The sequence below is a fragment of the Dermochelys coriacea genome, chromosome 3 (genome assembly GCF_009764565.3).
Source record: "Dermochelys coriacea isolate rDerCor1 chromosome 3, rDerCor1.pri.v4, whole genome shotgun sequence".
Taxonomy (NCBI): Eukaryota; Metazoa; Chordata; order Testudines; family Dermochelyidae; genus Dermochelys; species Dermochelys coriacea.
In genome coordinates, this window is record NC_050070.1 from 2,511,192 (window position 1) to 2,527,083 (window position 15,892).

The window sequence follows — 15,892 nt, forward strand, 5'->3', positions numbered from 1 at the left end:
TGTAGTTCAATTCATATTCGAGATCTCTGCTTTAAATGGTCTCCTAGAGTTGCTGATAGTCACTAGTTGCTTTTTATTACTTGAGTTCTTGAAGATGATGACTACTATAGTTGCCTTTCCAATCTCCCAGAAGTAGTTGAGAACCATGGTGTTGCCTTCCCATGGACAATGTTATTGTAACTGATGAGTTGGAAAGCGGATGGTATGCAACCAAAAAACCCCAGCCACTATTGCACAACCCACTTTGGCTTCCAGAAACCTAGAGTCGGGGGTAAACTGATAGGCAACCATTTGAAAGGCTGCTATAACACTCATGCCTCCCACTTCCCAATCATCTGAATGAACAAAAGACTGAGCCAACCCTGAACTGATGCTCCAAATCTCTAAGTTCTGTGCCAGATAGCATAAAGGCTTAAATCTTCTTGATCTCCCAGTTCTTTTAATTCTTCCTGTTCTTCTCTTTTGCTATGGAAAGACCAAGGGGCTAAAGTTTGGCTGGAAGTTTTGTCAACAATATAGAGCAGAGCTTAGGCTAACCTGGGATAGGGACTGATAGGAGGTGTGGTTAATGAATCTGCAGTACAAGTCAAACATTGTCTCCTAAAAGATTGAAAAAATAATTTTTAAACAAAATAATGTGACATATTTACATGATTCCTTAAGTGCAAACTCTTGTCACAATTCACATAGTTGAGCTCGCTTAGACTCACTATACAACAAGGTGCTCTTTCTTCAATGAACGAAGAACGCTACTCTGTATTCCTGATTCAGTAATGTGTCTCTTGTGCAAGGCAGTAAAACCCCTCTTTCTTCCTGTGAAGAATTTCAAAAGGAGGCACAAAACCAAGCCATCCTTCTCCTCATCTCATATGTCTCAGTTACCGTACTACAAGGCAGGAGACACAGAGCTTAGAGGGGCCAATGCAGTCGTCATGGCAGAAGGCACCACAACCCTTGCACATGATCATGGCTTTCAACCTGCAGTAGCATTTAGAAGGCGAATCCTCCATGTTGTTGTCATCACCAAAGGCTTGAACTGGGATGGTCTGATTGTGATTGCCAGGGTTCATAGCCTGGCTGGCGGGAATGGTGGTTACAGTCACAGAGAAAGACATGACGTTCCCCATGCTACTGGCCAACTGATTGCAATCTGACAGCCCAGTCATGAGAGACCCTTGGTTCACGTCTGGAGAGGTGGAGACATTTATAGTGCCACTATAACTAGGACCAATGAGCTGTGCTGCAGTGTTTCCATATAGCTTTGAAGGGTGTGAATGGGAAAGCAGTGGAGGCTGCTGCAACACAGAGTCTGCAGATGGTGCAGAAGCGCTGTAAGCTTCAGGATTGCGGTGCATCATTTTTCCCCTCATAGCATGTGCCATTTGCTCCTGGGCTGCCTGAATTAAATCTCTTGCTAATGCAGTTCCATCAAACACCTGGCCTCCTGGGAACTGGTGAACACTCTCTGGGCGGGCTGCTGCTTGCTGAGATAAGACTGCCTCCTTCTTTACATTCTTTCTAATAGGCACATTGCAATCTGAAGAAGCATTTATGCTGTGTGATACCTGTTCTCTTTCATGCTGGCCAGAGACCTGGGAAACCAGGGGTTCCTCTTTTACAATGATATGTTCATGTTCATCACCAGTACTCTCATCATCTGCATCTCCTTCAGCACTGCTATTACAATTGCCAGCTATTTCTTCACATTCCCCACATTCTATTTTTGGATCATCAGAAGGATCATGCAGACACAAGCGGTTCTCAGAATTCATGGACAGACCTCTCCTGAAACTCTCCGAGCCGCGACCATAGGTGGAAATATTCAGCAGGTAATGGCCAGACATGGCAGGCTTAGATGTCCTCCTGCCCATGAAACCCAGCATGAATCTCTGACTGGTGGAGCTGTTGTCTAACTGGAAACCTGAGTGAACTAGGCTGAGCTGTGAAGGCTGCAGGACTGAAAACAGATTCTGCCTCTGGACCCGCTTGATAAGAGTCTGAAGGATCTGCTCTTGAGTGGCTTTGTCGAGTGCCTCTTGGCACTGGTATTGGTCAATACTAGTGCTTCTCAGGTCCTTTCCGGAGAAGAGGGGAAAGTTCCCTGGAACATGGGGCAGCTGCCTGCTTGGGAAAAATATCTTTCCAAGTTGCTGCATGGCTAAATTTGATTGTCTCTCACCACTTTCCCCTCCAGAGTCATTCCCAGCTGTGCTTGTCGCACTGGAAAATGCCGACCCTTTTGATTCATTTGGAGCTAGTGGGACAGTTTTCATTTCTACTTTGGTGAGAGGCTTAGGCATGATTAGTTCCATTGGGACATCTTTACCTTGGAGCAGCTGGGTGACCAAAGGATTGTTAGCAGGAATACTGGAGCTCGACTTCAGGAGGGGCCCACTTGTGCTCAAGGGAGCTATATGTACTTTAAGGCTAGGGGCTACTGACAAAGTGCTATAGGATGGAGTAGGTATAGTAGATGCTACCACAACACCAGCCTGAGTTTCTGAGGTTACCGCTGTCAGCGAAGACATCAGAGGGGAAAGAGGTTTGCTCTTAGGAATACTTAAGCTGGTCTCTTCTGTGGCAGTAAGTGCTGACTTAGTCACATTTTTGTCAGTACCTGCTCTGCATACATTGACATAGACTGCATCATCCCTGACAGCTGGTGCCCCTGAGATCTGGCTTAGACCTCCTGGAGCTGAAGGTGCTTTCTCTTGTCCGTCACTACTGAGAGTATATATGTGGCTTGAGACCACAGATGGTCTGGAAACCTGACTTACAGTCACATTTGGAGGGTTCACTTTCATTCTGTTCATTTTCTCTAATGCTGGGGGGGCTGGTGATGACGAATCTTTGCCTCTGTTGCTGGTTGCAGCTCTGGATTGTACCGTGGGCGTTTGCTGTAGTTGTGCTCTAGAGACACGTAGAGGTGATGTCCACTCCGTGGCCTGGGTCTCCACTTGGGAATGGGTCCCTGGACAATGGGGAAAAGGCCTTCTCGTACTTCCCCCGCTTCCAGTTCCTGCCAGTTCCAGTGCACTGCCTTTAATTCCAGTTTCATTGGTTCCACTTGTGGCTGTACTACCCGTCTCCTCTCTTCCTCCCCCTCCTGGACAACCCCCACCTCCTGGACCAGGCCCTGGGATGGCTCCCCCATTGGAGGCGGCGGCGGCAGCGGCGGCGGCTGCAGCAGCTGCTCTCTGGGCCTTGGCCAGCTGGGCTTTTGCTTTGATGTCTGCCAAAGTTCTGGCCCCTGTTCTTCCAGGACTGGTGACAGAGGTTGGAAAGCCAGCCCTGGGAGAGACCTGGCTAGCAAGAAATGGCATCGGGGAGATTCTGGAGACAGGAATCTGGAAAAAAGTAGGAAAGAGACACCATTGAGCAGAAGGGAATTTTCTAGCCACAAATTCTAAATCTGCAGCATTCAGAAATGTATATATTAAAGACAAATCCTTAGTAGTCTTCAGTTAAATTAAATGGGAAAAATGGCTGGTAAATATTTTTTAATAACAAACTATCTAATTTAATCCTGTGGTACCAACTTGTAGGGGCTTTCACAACTGTGCCACTCTATTGACCTGAAATACCCTCTGACAAGAGTGCATGTGTTAGAGAGCTTTATTTAACCTAATCAGCAGGCCAGCAGACTCCCATGGCCAAATAGCAGGTCTTGGTATTCCTGCATCAAATACTTTCATTACTATAACATGAAAGTAGTGGGATTTACATGGACAGTTGAAATCAAAGACACAAAACGCTTTTGTAGGAGTTACCAGTGGAAGTGGCCTGTATAACCCCATGATGGACTTATCTCCAGTTTCCTTTACCTTGAGCGGGGGAACCTTTCGCCCCTGTGCCCCCTCCCCAGCCGCAGGAAAGGACTGTGGTTGGGTCCGAAATGACTGCTGGTACTGGCAGTTGTCCATGATTCGTGGCTTTTTTTCAGGACTGAATGGTGCTTCTTCCTGACTCTCTGACTTCCTCTTGAGGCCCTCAACACTGACATCCATTTGTTCAGTTGCAGGGGGTTCCTTTTTAGGTGTCTCCTGGGGAGTCACTTGACTCACCATGCTTGCCGCTGCTTCGCCTGCTTTGGGGCTCTTTGGTTTATTTGGGGCCAAGGTTGAGGAGCTTGTGTTCCCCTTTACTGACAGATCCTTGGATGGAGTGTGCTGTCTTTCTTCTTCTGGTTTCTGACCAGAGGCAGCTTGTGGCTTCGCTTGCATGGATTCCTCAGTACCCTTCAGAGGCCTAGAGAAAGTTTGGTCATTAAGTTGCAGTGCATTGTTATCTGAGGAATTTACAGATGCTGCAGGTTTGCCTATTTGGAGATGCACATCTTCTCTTCTTTCCGCTCCTCCTTTTTTCACTGCTGGAGGTGGTACCTGCACTGCTTGTGCTGTAGACTCTGACAGAGGAGTTATCTCTTCTTTTCTGGGCGGTGCCTTGGAGACTAGCATGCATTTCATCTGTTCAGCTGGTGGATTCCTGGCCTGTGTGTCAGGAGTGCTGGTGTATGTTGTCAGTCTCTTGGACTCTTCAGGACTCATTCCAGAACTAACAAGAAAAAAGAAAAAATATGTTTTGTAAAACATACGTCTGAAAAAAGCATTCTTTTGCCATGAAAATGGGGTCAGCGGGTTCTGTATCCATACGAGAACCTAAAGAAACACTTCACACACCTCATTTCCCCTGATTTTAAGCCCACCATTTTTGATGCTCTTCATTGTAGCTACCACTCTTCCAATCCACACAGAACTTAATGGTCCTGCAGCAGCGCTCTTTAAAAAAAATCAACCAGAAGGGCCCTGTTACATGGCACAGGGCTCTCCTTCTACACAGATGCTAATTATCCCAGGTCACAAACTGAGAAGGATTTGACCAATGGTTAAACTGTTCAACATACAAGAAGCTACTATGGCTGGCTATAAAAGTTCCCTTTAAGCAGCCATCCGTGGATATAGCAGTAGGAGACTCCAACAAACCCACAGGACTTCCCCCTGGCTCCCCTAAGCCTTAACCCCACAACCTGGAGTTCACAAAAGGGATCTGGAAATGGATACAACCCCCAGGAGAGTGCACCATTTTTTTCAGCATTTTGTGTAGTACTGAAGCACCCTCCGTCTAAAAAAGTTAAGGAATAAACTTCCTCCAGGAGAGCACTTCTGTTTGCAGATGCTTAAAGATCTCCACACCTAATACCTTTCTCAACCCTGCACCCTCACGAAGCTGGGAGCTTCTCACTAGGCAGCCCCTAATCCCCCACCAGCCAGGGTAACAAATGAACAAGCTGGAAATCTGAACCTGAATTCCCAGAAAAACAGCTGATGCAGCATTCACCCCCAGCACACAGACTTGGTCTGTGGCATGAATAGAAAGCCAGATGTCTACTGAAGCCAGAGAGCACCATGGGATTGAGTCCTACCAGCCCAATGTAGGAACGTGATTTTAAACACTCTCTCACGTGAGTTTCATAACCATTGTCTTTTTCAAGAGGATACGCTTGGCAGACAGAGATGTCATGTGGTACAACAGTATCCATTTCTGAGACGTGCAGAAACGAGACCTGCAGCTCCCACCAATCCTGCCCTTGTACAAGGAATCTCCATTAGTGTATTGTCTCTACTGCAGGGTATCATTTACTACAGGCCAAGAGGGGCAGTTGCCCTCCCCAGACCTTGGTCTGCTCCCCTCCCCCTGACTTTTCATAGATCTATATTCTCCATGATGTCTTCCACTTTTGGTTCACCTCATACTTTTCAGGATATACTACAATCACATAGAATGTTCTATATGCTGACAACCCCACCCCATAAGAATGTTTCTGAAATAATGCCCCTGCCGCAAGAACCTGGAGAAACACCAGGAAAGGACACTTGACTTTTTAGTGAAGTCCACTGTTGTCAAGTGTATTTTAAACAAGGGCTTAACCTTTTGGGCAGTTTCCCAAACGAAGACCTCATCTCTACCAGCCAGCGCCTGCTGCCCCACATCTGTCTTTGTCACTAACCCACCAGAACTTGGGTACTCTCATGATCATGAGAATAAGGTTTGGCGCAGCCCAAGCTCCATGTGGGTTAAAGCAGCACAGATGAATGGGGCAGAAGGCGAAGTGATGTCCCAGAGCTGAGCAGAGCTCCTCATCATTGAAGTTCTGTAGAGAGATGAACATTTTATTAATTATTTTTACAATATCAATCCTACCTCTGTTCTTTTCACTTTCTTATAGCATACAGCTACTGATCGAGAAACGTGAAATGTCCTGCAAACCCTCATCCCCAAGTGGGGACGCAGGCTGCTTGTAGCTAGGAATAAGTCAGACAGAACAATCTGTGAAATCCACACCATACATATTCTGAGAGTTTAGCTCAACAGCGTGTGAATCAAGACATATAGGGAATTCACAGGGTTCTGCACAGCTGCAGAACATGTGAAGGTCAAAAATCACAATCAAAGACAAAGTAAATGTCAAATAAATTAGTTGGCTGGAATATGCCAAGAAAACCTTAAGAGATGGACCTTCCAAAGCTGTGAGAATGGGCGTAGGGAAGACAGGTGTGAAGCCTAGACTACATCCACCACTACAGCAGGCAAGAAACACTAAAGCTAGACTGGATAGAGCACTGGAAACCATGCTTTAGGGAACAATCCAGCACAGACCAGGAATTAACTAGATGACCTAATAGGTCTTTTCTGTGATTCCATTACAGCCAGATGGAGTTGATCCTCGATCAACCTAGAAGCCCAGTGAAAAAGAGGGTCCCATGAAAGAAAATGAGCTCTGAATTCTGGGAACTGGTGCCTCAGGACATGCCATGAGAGAAAAGACAATCCAGGTTCTTACCTTTGACCATAGTAACTCTCAAAGAATCGTTCCTTCCATAGCTCCACCTTCTTCTCCTTTTCAATCTCCTGCCGTATTCTCAGTTGCATTTCTGGGGTGAACTCACCTGCAATACAAAAAGAGGGATATCAGCAAGAAGGTCAATCAATAAGAAGAATTAAGCCAATTGCAATCATGAGAGACAGCCAGACTTCAGGATCCCTGTCATTTTTTCGATAAACCAGTACATTGGGAACTAGTTCAGCAAGGTTTCTTTTACAGGCTATATATTATTACAGATGTAACACAATGGCCTTGACTTGCAACTATTAGCTTACTCATACTGCCTTTCAAAAGGGGATGTAAAACCAAGGTCTTGTGGTCATTTAAGAATCCTATGGCAGTATTTGCAGTTAATAGGGATTAAGCCTCAAATGTCCTAACGAATTCCAGATTGGGTACTTGCATTCTGCCTCTTTAAATTCCCCTTTCAATTTCAGCTATAAATAGGATTATTTTTTACTTCCTGTTCTAAACTATTGGGTAGTGTTGCTGGGTGCCATTAAACCACTTTTCTAGTCCAGAGGTGGCTACACTCCATGCCTAGTGAAATATCAATAATGTTATTTAATTTTACAATTCTGCCTGTCATAAAAGTTAAAAATAAGCTATCAAATCATGTCAAGTAAACCTAAAAACCTTCCCACATCAGAATATACCCCTCCCCATTATTCCCCCTCTGCCAATCAAATCCTCCCCCCCATGGGGGGGAAAAAAGGCAGGGGGTGGGGAAAACAGCTGGGGTTTGCAGTGTTGTATGAAGCCAGAGAAGGGAAGGAAATTCCTAAGCCAAGAACTCATAGATGCCAGCCCACTTCCATTTAAGCCACAGAGCTGTTAACTAAGGCTCCATAGAGGATCCTAGCTGCCATGCTATTACACTATGAGAGCCACAGTTCTCTCAAATAGCCAAGACCCAATTCATTGAAGACTGTATAAATCAAAACCAGTACTTTAACCTTCTTCTAGAAATCAACTGGCAGCCAGTGCAGATCACAGAGTAAGGATGTAATGTGCTCTCTGTGTGGAAAATAAACAGTTGGTTACCCTACAGTAACTGGTTTCAGAGTAGCAGCCGTGTTAGTCTGTATTCGCAAAAAGAAAAGGAGTACTTGTGGCACCTTAGAGACTAACAAATTTATTAGAGCATAAGCTTTCGTGAGCTACAGCTCACTTCATCGGATGCACCTACAGTAACTGTGGTTCTTTGATACGCTGTAGACTGTGTGGATCCCACTGTAGGTGCACATGTGCCTAGTATGAGATAGGAATCTTTTCAAAGCCGCATGTGCACCCTGTGGCTCCTCATGCTTCTGTACAAGGGCATTAAAGGCACAGCAACTGCAAGCCTTCCTCAGGCCCCTTGCAACTCAAAGCCTGGGATTTCTGAGTACTCCAAAAAGCAGGGAAGAAGGGTGGGTCATGTGATCCACCCCAACTACAGCATCTCCAAGCATCAGTTACTGTAGAGCACTGGTTCTCAAACTGTGGGTCAGGACTCCAAAGTGGGTCATGACCCCATTTTAATGGGGTCGCCAGGGCTGGCTTAGACTTGCTGAGGCCCGGGGCCAGAGCCGAAGCCTGAGCCCCACCACCTGGGGCCGAAGCAGAAGCTTGAGCCCCACCACCTGCGGCCGAAGCCGAAGCTTGAGCCCCACCCCCTGGGGCCGAAGCCGAATCTTGAGCCCCACCACCTGGGGCCGAAGCCGAATCTTGAGCCCCACCACCTGGGGCCGAAGCCGAAGCTTGAGCCCCACCACCTGGGGCCGAAGCCAAAAGGGCTTCAGCCCTGGGCAGCGAGGCTCAGGTTACAGGCCCCCTGCCTGAGGCTGAAGCCCTTGGGCTTCGGGTTTGGACTCCTCGGCCAGAGCAGTGGGGCTCAGGCTTTGGCCCCCGCACCTAGGGCGGTGGGGCTTGGGCAGACTCAGGCTTCAGTCCCCGCTCCTGGGGTCGTGTAGTAATGTTTGCTGTCAAAAGGGGGTTGCAGTGCAATGAAGTTTGAGAGTCCCTGCTGTAGCGTAAGTAAGGGTTCTTTTTTTCTTCAAGTGTGTGTCAGCGTGGATTCCACTGTAGGTGACTGGCAAGTAGTACTCTCTCAGGATGGTGGGAATGAGAAGTATTAACTGCATCAGTCAAACAGATTGGAATATTGCTTTCCCAAACTTGGCATCTGACCTAGCAGCTAAATCCTCAGACTGGCTGTTCTCTAAACCAATCAGATGAAGCTATAAGATGGTGGTACACAAAGCATGTTTCTGCCACACTGTCATCCAGACAATGATGTATTGACATTCATAATTTTAGTACATCTTTGAAATAAAGCAATTGAGATAGAATGGTGCCTCACTTGCTTTGATAAACAACATCTCTGTATGCATTTAGAAGCAGTGGTCAGCATGCAGCCCAGGGGACAAATGAAGCTCACATGGTTTTGCAATGTGGCACATGGCTGCCCTTTTCTTCTGTATAAAAGTGTGGCACACAGAAACTGCCAGTTCCAACGACAGTGTGGCTTGGTGAAGATGGAATGTTTCACTCTGCTTACCTATAGTCTCTGCAGGTTTGCACCTGTGTATAAATGAAATTTATATGCAGGTTCTACAAGTGAACCATGTTTGGCCACCCCAGTTTAGTCCTTTTCTAATGAGAACAGTGCATCTCCACTACCATCCCAGCACTGTATTTTTCAGTATCTCTGCGTCATCTCACTCATTACTTCCAGAGACAGTCTTCTTGCCATGTACTGCAAGTCACGTTTTTTCAAAGGACAAATCTCCAATAAAAGCTCCTCTCTGCTCTTCAGTCTGGATAACCACTAGCTGGCACTTTGTCTTCACTGACCATTTTGAGTGCAGCTGTTTTCACTTGTTAAATCACTATAGGACTGGAATTTCTCCCTGAAATCTCCATTATGCATTCACTAAACACCTTTTATTCAACATTTAGAGAGAGTCTTTGATTATATTAATTAAAGAAACAGAAGAAAATATTAAGATGAATGGAAAATGGGTGAATAACATTCACTATGTAGATGTCAAAGCGCTGTTGGCTGATTCAGAAGAATGTCTGATGAAGTTGGTGGCGATTATGTATGAATATGGCAGAGTATGGTCTAGAACTGAATGTGGAAAAGACATGGTGGTATGAATCATAGAATCATAGAATCATAGAATATCAGGGTTGGAAGGGACCCCAGAAGGTCATCTAGTCCAACCCCCTGCTCAAAGCAGGACCAAGTCCCAGTTAAATCATCCTAGCCAGGGCTTTGTCAAGCCTGACCTTAAAAACCTCTAAGGAAGGAGATTCTACCACCTCCCTAGGTAACGCATTCCAGTGTTTCACCACCCTCTTAGTGAAAAAGTTTTTCCTAATATCCAATCTAAACCTCCCCCATTGCAACTTGAGACCATTACTCCTCGTTCTGTCATCTGCTACCATTGAGAACAGTCTAGAGCCATCCTCTTTGAAACCCCCTTTCAGGTAGTTGAAAGCAGCTATCAAATCCCCCCTCATTCTTCTCTTCTGCAGACTAAACAATCCCAGCTCCCTCAGCCTCTCCTCATAAGTCATGTGCTCTAGACCCCTAATCATTTTTGTTGCCCTTCGCTGTACTCTTTCCAATTTATCCACATCCTTCTTGTAGTGTGGGGCCCAAAACTGGACACAGTACTCCAGATGAGGCCTCACCAGTGTCGAATAGAGGGGAACGATCACGTCCCTCGATCTGCTCGCTATGCCCCTACTTATACATCCCAAAATGCCATTGGCCTTCTTGGCAACAAGGGCACACTGCTGACTCATATCCAGCTTCTCGTCCACTGTCACCCCTAGGTCCTTTTCCGCAGAACTGCTGCCGAGCCATTCGGTCCCTAGTCTGTAGCGGTGCATTGGATTCTTCCATCCTAAGTGCAGGACCCTGCACTTATCCTTATTGAACCTCATTAGATTTCTTTTGGCCCAATCTTCCAATTTGTCTAGGTCCTTCTGTATCCTATCCCTCCCCTCCAGCGTATCTACCACTCCTCCCAGTTTAGTATCATCCGCAAATTTGCTGAGAGTGCAATCCACACCATCCTCCAGATCATTTATGAAGATATTGAACAAAACGGGCCCCAGGACCGACCCCTGGGGCACTCCACTTGACACCGGCTGCCAACTAGACATGGAGCCATTGATCACTACCCGTTGAGCCCGACAATCTAGCCAGCTTTCTACCCACCTTATAGTGCATTCATCCAGCCCATACTTCCTTAACTTGCTGACAAGAATGCTGTGGGAGACCGTGTCAAAAGCTTTGCTAAAGTCAAGAAACAATACATCCACTGCTTTCCCTTCATCCACAGAACCAGTAATCTCATCATAAAAGGCGATTAGATTAGTCAGGCATGACCTTCCCTTGGTGAATCCATGCTGACTGTTCCTGATCACTTTCCTCTCCTCTAAGTGCTTCAGGATTGATTCTTTGAGGACCTGCTCCATGATTTTTCCAGGGACTGAGGTGAGGCTGACCGGCCTGTAGTTCCCAGGATCCTCCTTCTTCCCTTTTTTAAAGATGGGCACTACATGAGCCTTTTTCCAGTCATCCGGGACTTCCCCCGTTCGCCACGAGTTTTCAAAGATAATGGCCAAGGGCTCTGCAATCACAGCCGCCAATTCCCTCAGCACTCTCGGATGCAATTCGTCCGGCCCCATGGACTTGTGCACGTCCAGCTTTTCTAAATAGTCCCTAACCACCTCTATCTCTACAGAGGGCTGGCCATCTCTTCCCCATTTTGTGATGCCCAGCACAGCAGTCTGGGAGCTGACCTTGTTAGTGAAAACAGAGGCAAAAAAAGCATTGAGTACATTACCAAACAGAACAGCTACGCTTCAGTGTGGTATGCAAAAAGAGAAAGTGTACTCTTGGCCAGTATGCAAGAATCCTGGGAAAACATGCAAGATTCCAATGAATGACACAACTGTACAGCAAGTGAGATTATTGCTTTAGGAAGCAGCATTATGGAAGATCAGAAACTGAAGTCAGCACCGAAACAGCAAGGGTGAGACACATTCTGGAAGAATAAACATCTGATGAGAAGAGACATAAATCTGAAGATTTAAGTCCAGCTCCTAAAAACTTAAATTTGGCCTGTGTTAAATTACCGCTGTGAAACACAAACATGCACACAATTGATAATAAAGAAATTACAGTTCTTTGAATTATGGTGTTATAGAAGAATTCTAAAAATATCATGATAGGCTGCGTAACCAACAAAAAAAATTGGAGATGATTGGAACTCAAACACTAATCAGAGACCTTATGAAAAGAAAGATTTGATTTGCAGAGCACATTTTAAAGGGTTCAGCAGGCAATGCAAGTTTATGGGCAGTGGAAAGGAAAGTTGATGGCAGAAGAACACAAGGCAGAAAAAAGAAGACCTTGAGGGCGGACCATGTGGTATCCTGGGGGGAATCGAGAGGATTATTTACCCACAAAAAGATTAGAAAAGGATCATAACAAATGGGCTATCATGGCTGCAAACCTCCAATAATGGAAATGCCACATAAGAAAAAACTCCTCAGAAGTTCACAGTTTACAGCTCCTTGCTTCCCAGTGGCGAGACACTCACCTTCCGACAACCTCTCCTTCCAGCCCTGGGCAGCTGAAGTGAAGAACTCATTGTTGAGTGCGGAACCACTCATCTTCATCAAACCGTCTACCCCAACCTGAGAGATACAATAAAGCAAGCAAATGTTAAACTCATTGAATTCAGATTTAAGTGACACGTACTGCCACCCCGGGATCAGAGTCTGGTCTGAAGATCACTACTTGGACAGATTTCAGAGTAGCAGCCGTGTTAGTCTGTATTCGCAAAAAGAAAAGGAGTACTTGTGGCACCTTAGAGACTAACAAGTTTATTAGAGCATAAGCTTTCGTGAGCTACAGCTCACTTCATCGGATGCATTTGGTGGAAAAAACTTATGAAGTGAGCTGCAGCTCACGAAAGCTTATGCTCTAATAAATTTGTTAGTCTCTAAGGTGCCACAAGTACTCCTTTTCTACTTGGACAGACAATGCCTCATGGCACTCCAAAGCTGCTCTTCTGATTGATCCAGGAGTAAAATTAATGGTCCCAGAAGGCCCTCCTTCACCTAAGTCTGGGTCCTGTAGAATCCTGGTGGACTTTCATCTTCACCCCAATCCTCTACCCTCCCACTGCCATGCACGCAGACACAATAAAAACCCTGGACAAATGAGAATCACAGGACCCTACAGGAGACAGGGAGAAACACAAGCTGACGCTTTACAAGTTGCACTACTCATAACAGAAAAGAAGCATTACAACTACCTCTCAAAAGGATTCTGCAGGTACATGCTGCCCTCCCTTCTAAATGATCACAGAGTAAACTCTGAGCTGCTGTCAAAAGCAGCAATGCTGGCAATTTCCAGGGGAAAACAAAAAGGCATACAAAGAGGAAGTCAGGGACATCAAAAGAAGCATTTTTAAAGTCAATTGCATTGTTTATTTGCACTTTCCTGTCTGTCTCCAAATATTGTTTCTTGTCTTAGACTTAGACTGTAAGCTCCTTGCAGCATGGACCATCTTTATGTTTTGTGTTTCTAAAGCGCCTACCACAATGGTGGCCTGGCCCACTAGGGCTCCCAGGTGCTATGAAAATATATATAATAAATAATAATAAAAGTGTCAAATGCACAGAATCACAGCCCTAGATATTGCAGACAGAGCTGTGCCCAATGGGGGATCAGACAGTACAGCCTAGGAAATAATAATCAACCAAACAGAACAGCTACGCTTCAGTGTGGTATGCAAAAAGAGAAAGTGTACTCTTGGCCAGTAGCTGTACACTTGCCACTTAGGGGATTGATAACAGGGGTAACAGGAGAAGGTCTGGGTTTCCTTCTGCTCAATAAGAAAAGGAGTACTTGTGGCACCTTAGAGACTAACAAATTTATTAGAGCATAAGCTTTCGTGAGCTACAGCTCACTTCATCGGATGCATCCGATGAAGTGAGCTGTAGCTCACGAAAGCTTATGCTCTAATAAATTTGTTAGTCTCTAAGGTGCCACAAGTACTCCTTTTCTTTTTGAGAATACAGACTAACACGGCTGCTACTCTGAAACTTCTGCTCAATGTATCATAGAATTACAAGTCTCATATATCAGAAACAAGCAAAAATCACACAATTCCATAAATCAGAGCAGCTCACCAGGGGTCAATGGATGGTGTCTTTTGTTTCTTATACAAGATGTAAACCTTGCTATTAGGTTCCTGGCACTCTAAATCTCCCAAGGCTCAAACAAAAGAGAGATTTAGAGCAAAGGGAAGAATTATGTAGCAAGCTTTCAACAATGCAAGATTTGTTTCTTTAAGAGAAGCATTGTTTTCGCTTAATGTCAGCATTTGTGATGTAGATAATTTAGTTTAAAATAATGGCAGTGACTATCAGTGGGTTTGCGTGGGACAGACTTACAGTGAGATCGACAATGAGGGGCAGCTGAGCAGCTGTGTTGTAACGATTTGGGAAAGCAGAGATCTTTCTCCTGCTCCAAGTACATGCTGCTCAACTGTAGGGAGCAGAATCCCTCACCCCAGCCATGCATGGTATATGTGCACTATTGGTGTGGCTGGGTGTGGGAACATGCTTCTCTCAGCATCAGGTATCAGCAGTTGCTGGAGGCCAGTTGGAGGGCTGGGTGGACCGTGGGTCACGTCTGGTAAAGCATACGTTTGGTATGTACCTTTCTGCTCTCTATAAGCCCATTAGTTAGTATTTTGATTTTCTGCACCAACACCCACACCATCCACTGGATCACAGCCAAACACATGGAACACAAGTGTGTGGCCATGCAGATGTGGCACACCTGTGGCTTTGCCTCTTCCCTTCTCCAGTTTTCTAGTTTAAGCAACTTTATTTCTCCAGTTTATAGAGCCTGCAAATTCCCTGAGGAGCAAAATAGCATTGAGAGTGGTGGGTAGTTCTAAGAAAATTACCACAGTCTTATCTGAAATCTAAAATCCATCATCATGGGTCAGACAACATTTATTCAACTACTCAGAACTCTTTCCCAATCGAATTCTGATTCAGCACAGTGACTTGGCATGCAGGGTGAACTAGATTGCACAAGCTATAGCTTTGGTAAAACAAGATCACATTGCAGGAAGAAAAGGAATGCAGGGTAGGAGGAATCTGACTTTCTAACGGGGTTGCCAGCAGGAAAACGTGCACTGTTTGCTAGGGCAGAAATTCTCAAGAGCTTAAGTAAGCCCAGGTTTTAAGCCTCAAAAAATCATCCCAGCAGCCTCCCTGCCTAATTTTTAGGTTAGTCTGCGGTTTACAGTGCAGGGCCCCTGTGGCTTTCTATGCAGAGAGGTCTAAAGGGTATTCCCCAATGTAGTCCCAGTGTTGTTGTGCTTTTGGAGCTGGAGAAAGAGGAAGACAAGACCTGCTGATATGTTACTCTAGAAGTCAGAGGGATATTGATTGTAAGTACTGCTGGAGGAAGTTACAAAATAGCATTTAGCAGAGGCGCTTTCTGAGGCTATAGTGAAACTAGACAATCTTTCCAAGCTGTAACCAAAAGGGCTCACAGTTCCCATTTGAAGGAAGATAAAACAAGTTTACTAACAAACAAAGTTGGGGCACTGTACCCTGGGCATTTTATTAAACTAAGTTAGTCTTGACTGGAGTCTCATGAGGCTTGGGATAGAACGTGGGAAGATAGATTGGTTGGTTCATATGAAAGGGTGATACTACTTTCAGCAGAAATTTTGGGGTGGTCATAGACTGACCTTGTCTTTGAAGAATATTGTGTAGGGAGGATCGGACACGAGAGCCCCATCTCACTCACTTGTCTGGCAGAAGTAATAGTGACTAGAAAGGCCACTTTCATGGATGAATGTAGGAGGGAACAGGTTCAAATGGTGATCTGGCGAGGCATTTCAATAGCAGATTGAGGTCGCAGGCCTGAGTAGGTTGGCGAACCTCTGGGTAAATGTTGTGGACACCCAT

General features: G+C 45.5%; 1 protein-coding gene across 19 annotated transcripts in view; it reads right to left on the reverse strand.

The window, feature by feature from the left end:
• Positions 1-603: 603 nt before the first annotated feature.
• The window catches only part of ASXL2 (ASXL transcriptional regulator 2), a 236,576-nt gene continuing 221,287 nt past the window's right edge, over positions 604-15,892 (reverse strand). For all 19 annotated transcript variants that reach the window (XM_043509997.1, XM_038393797.2, XM_043509989.1 and 16 more), the window contains 4 exons: positions 12,490-12,586; positions 6,842-6,947; positions 3,825-4,554; positions 604-3,347 (listed from right to left, as the gene is read on the reverse strand). In XM_043509997.1, coding sequence (XP_043365932.1) covers positions 879-3,347; positions 3,825-4,554; positions 6,842-6,947; positions 12,490-12,586 — 3,402 coding nt within the window. In that variant the 3' untranslated portion in view covers positions 604-878. The remainder of the gene's footprint in view (positions 3,348-3,824; positions 4,555-6,841; positions 6,948-12,489; positions 12,587-15,892) is intronic.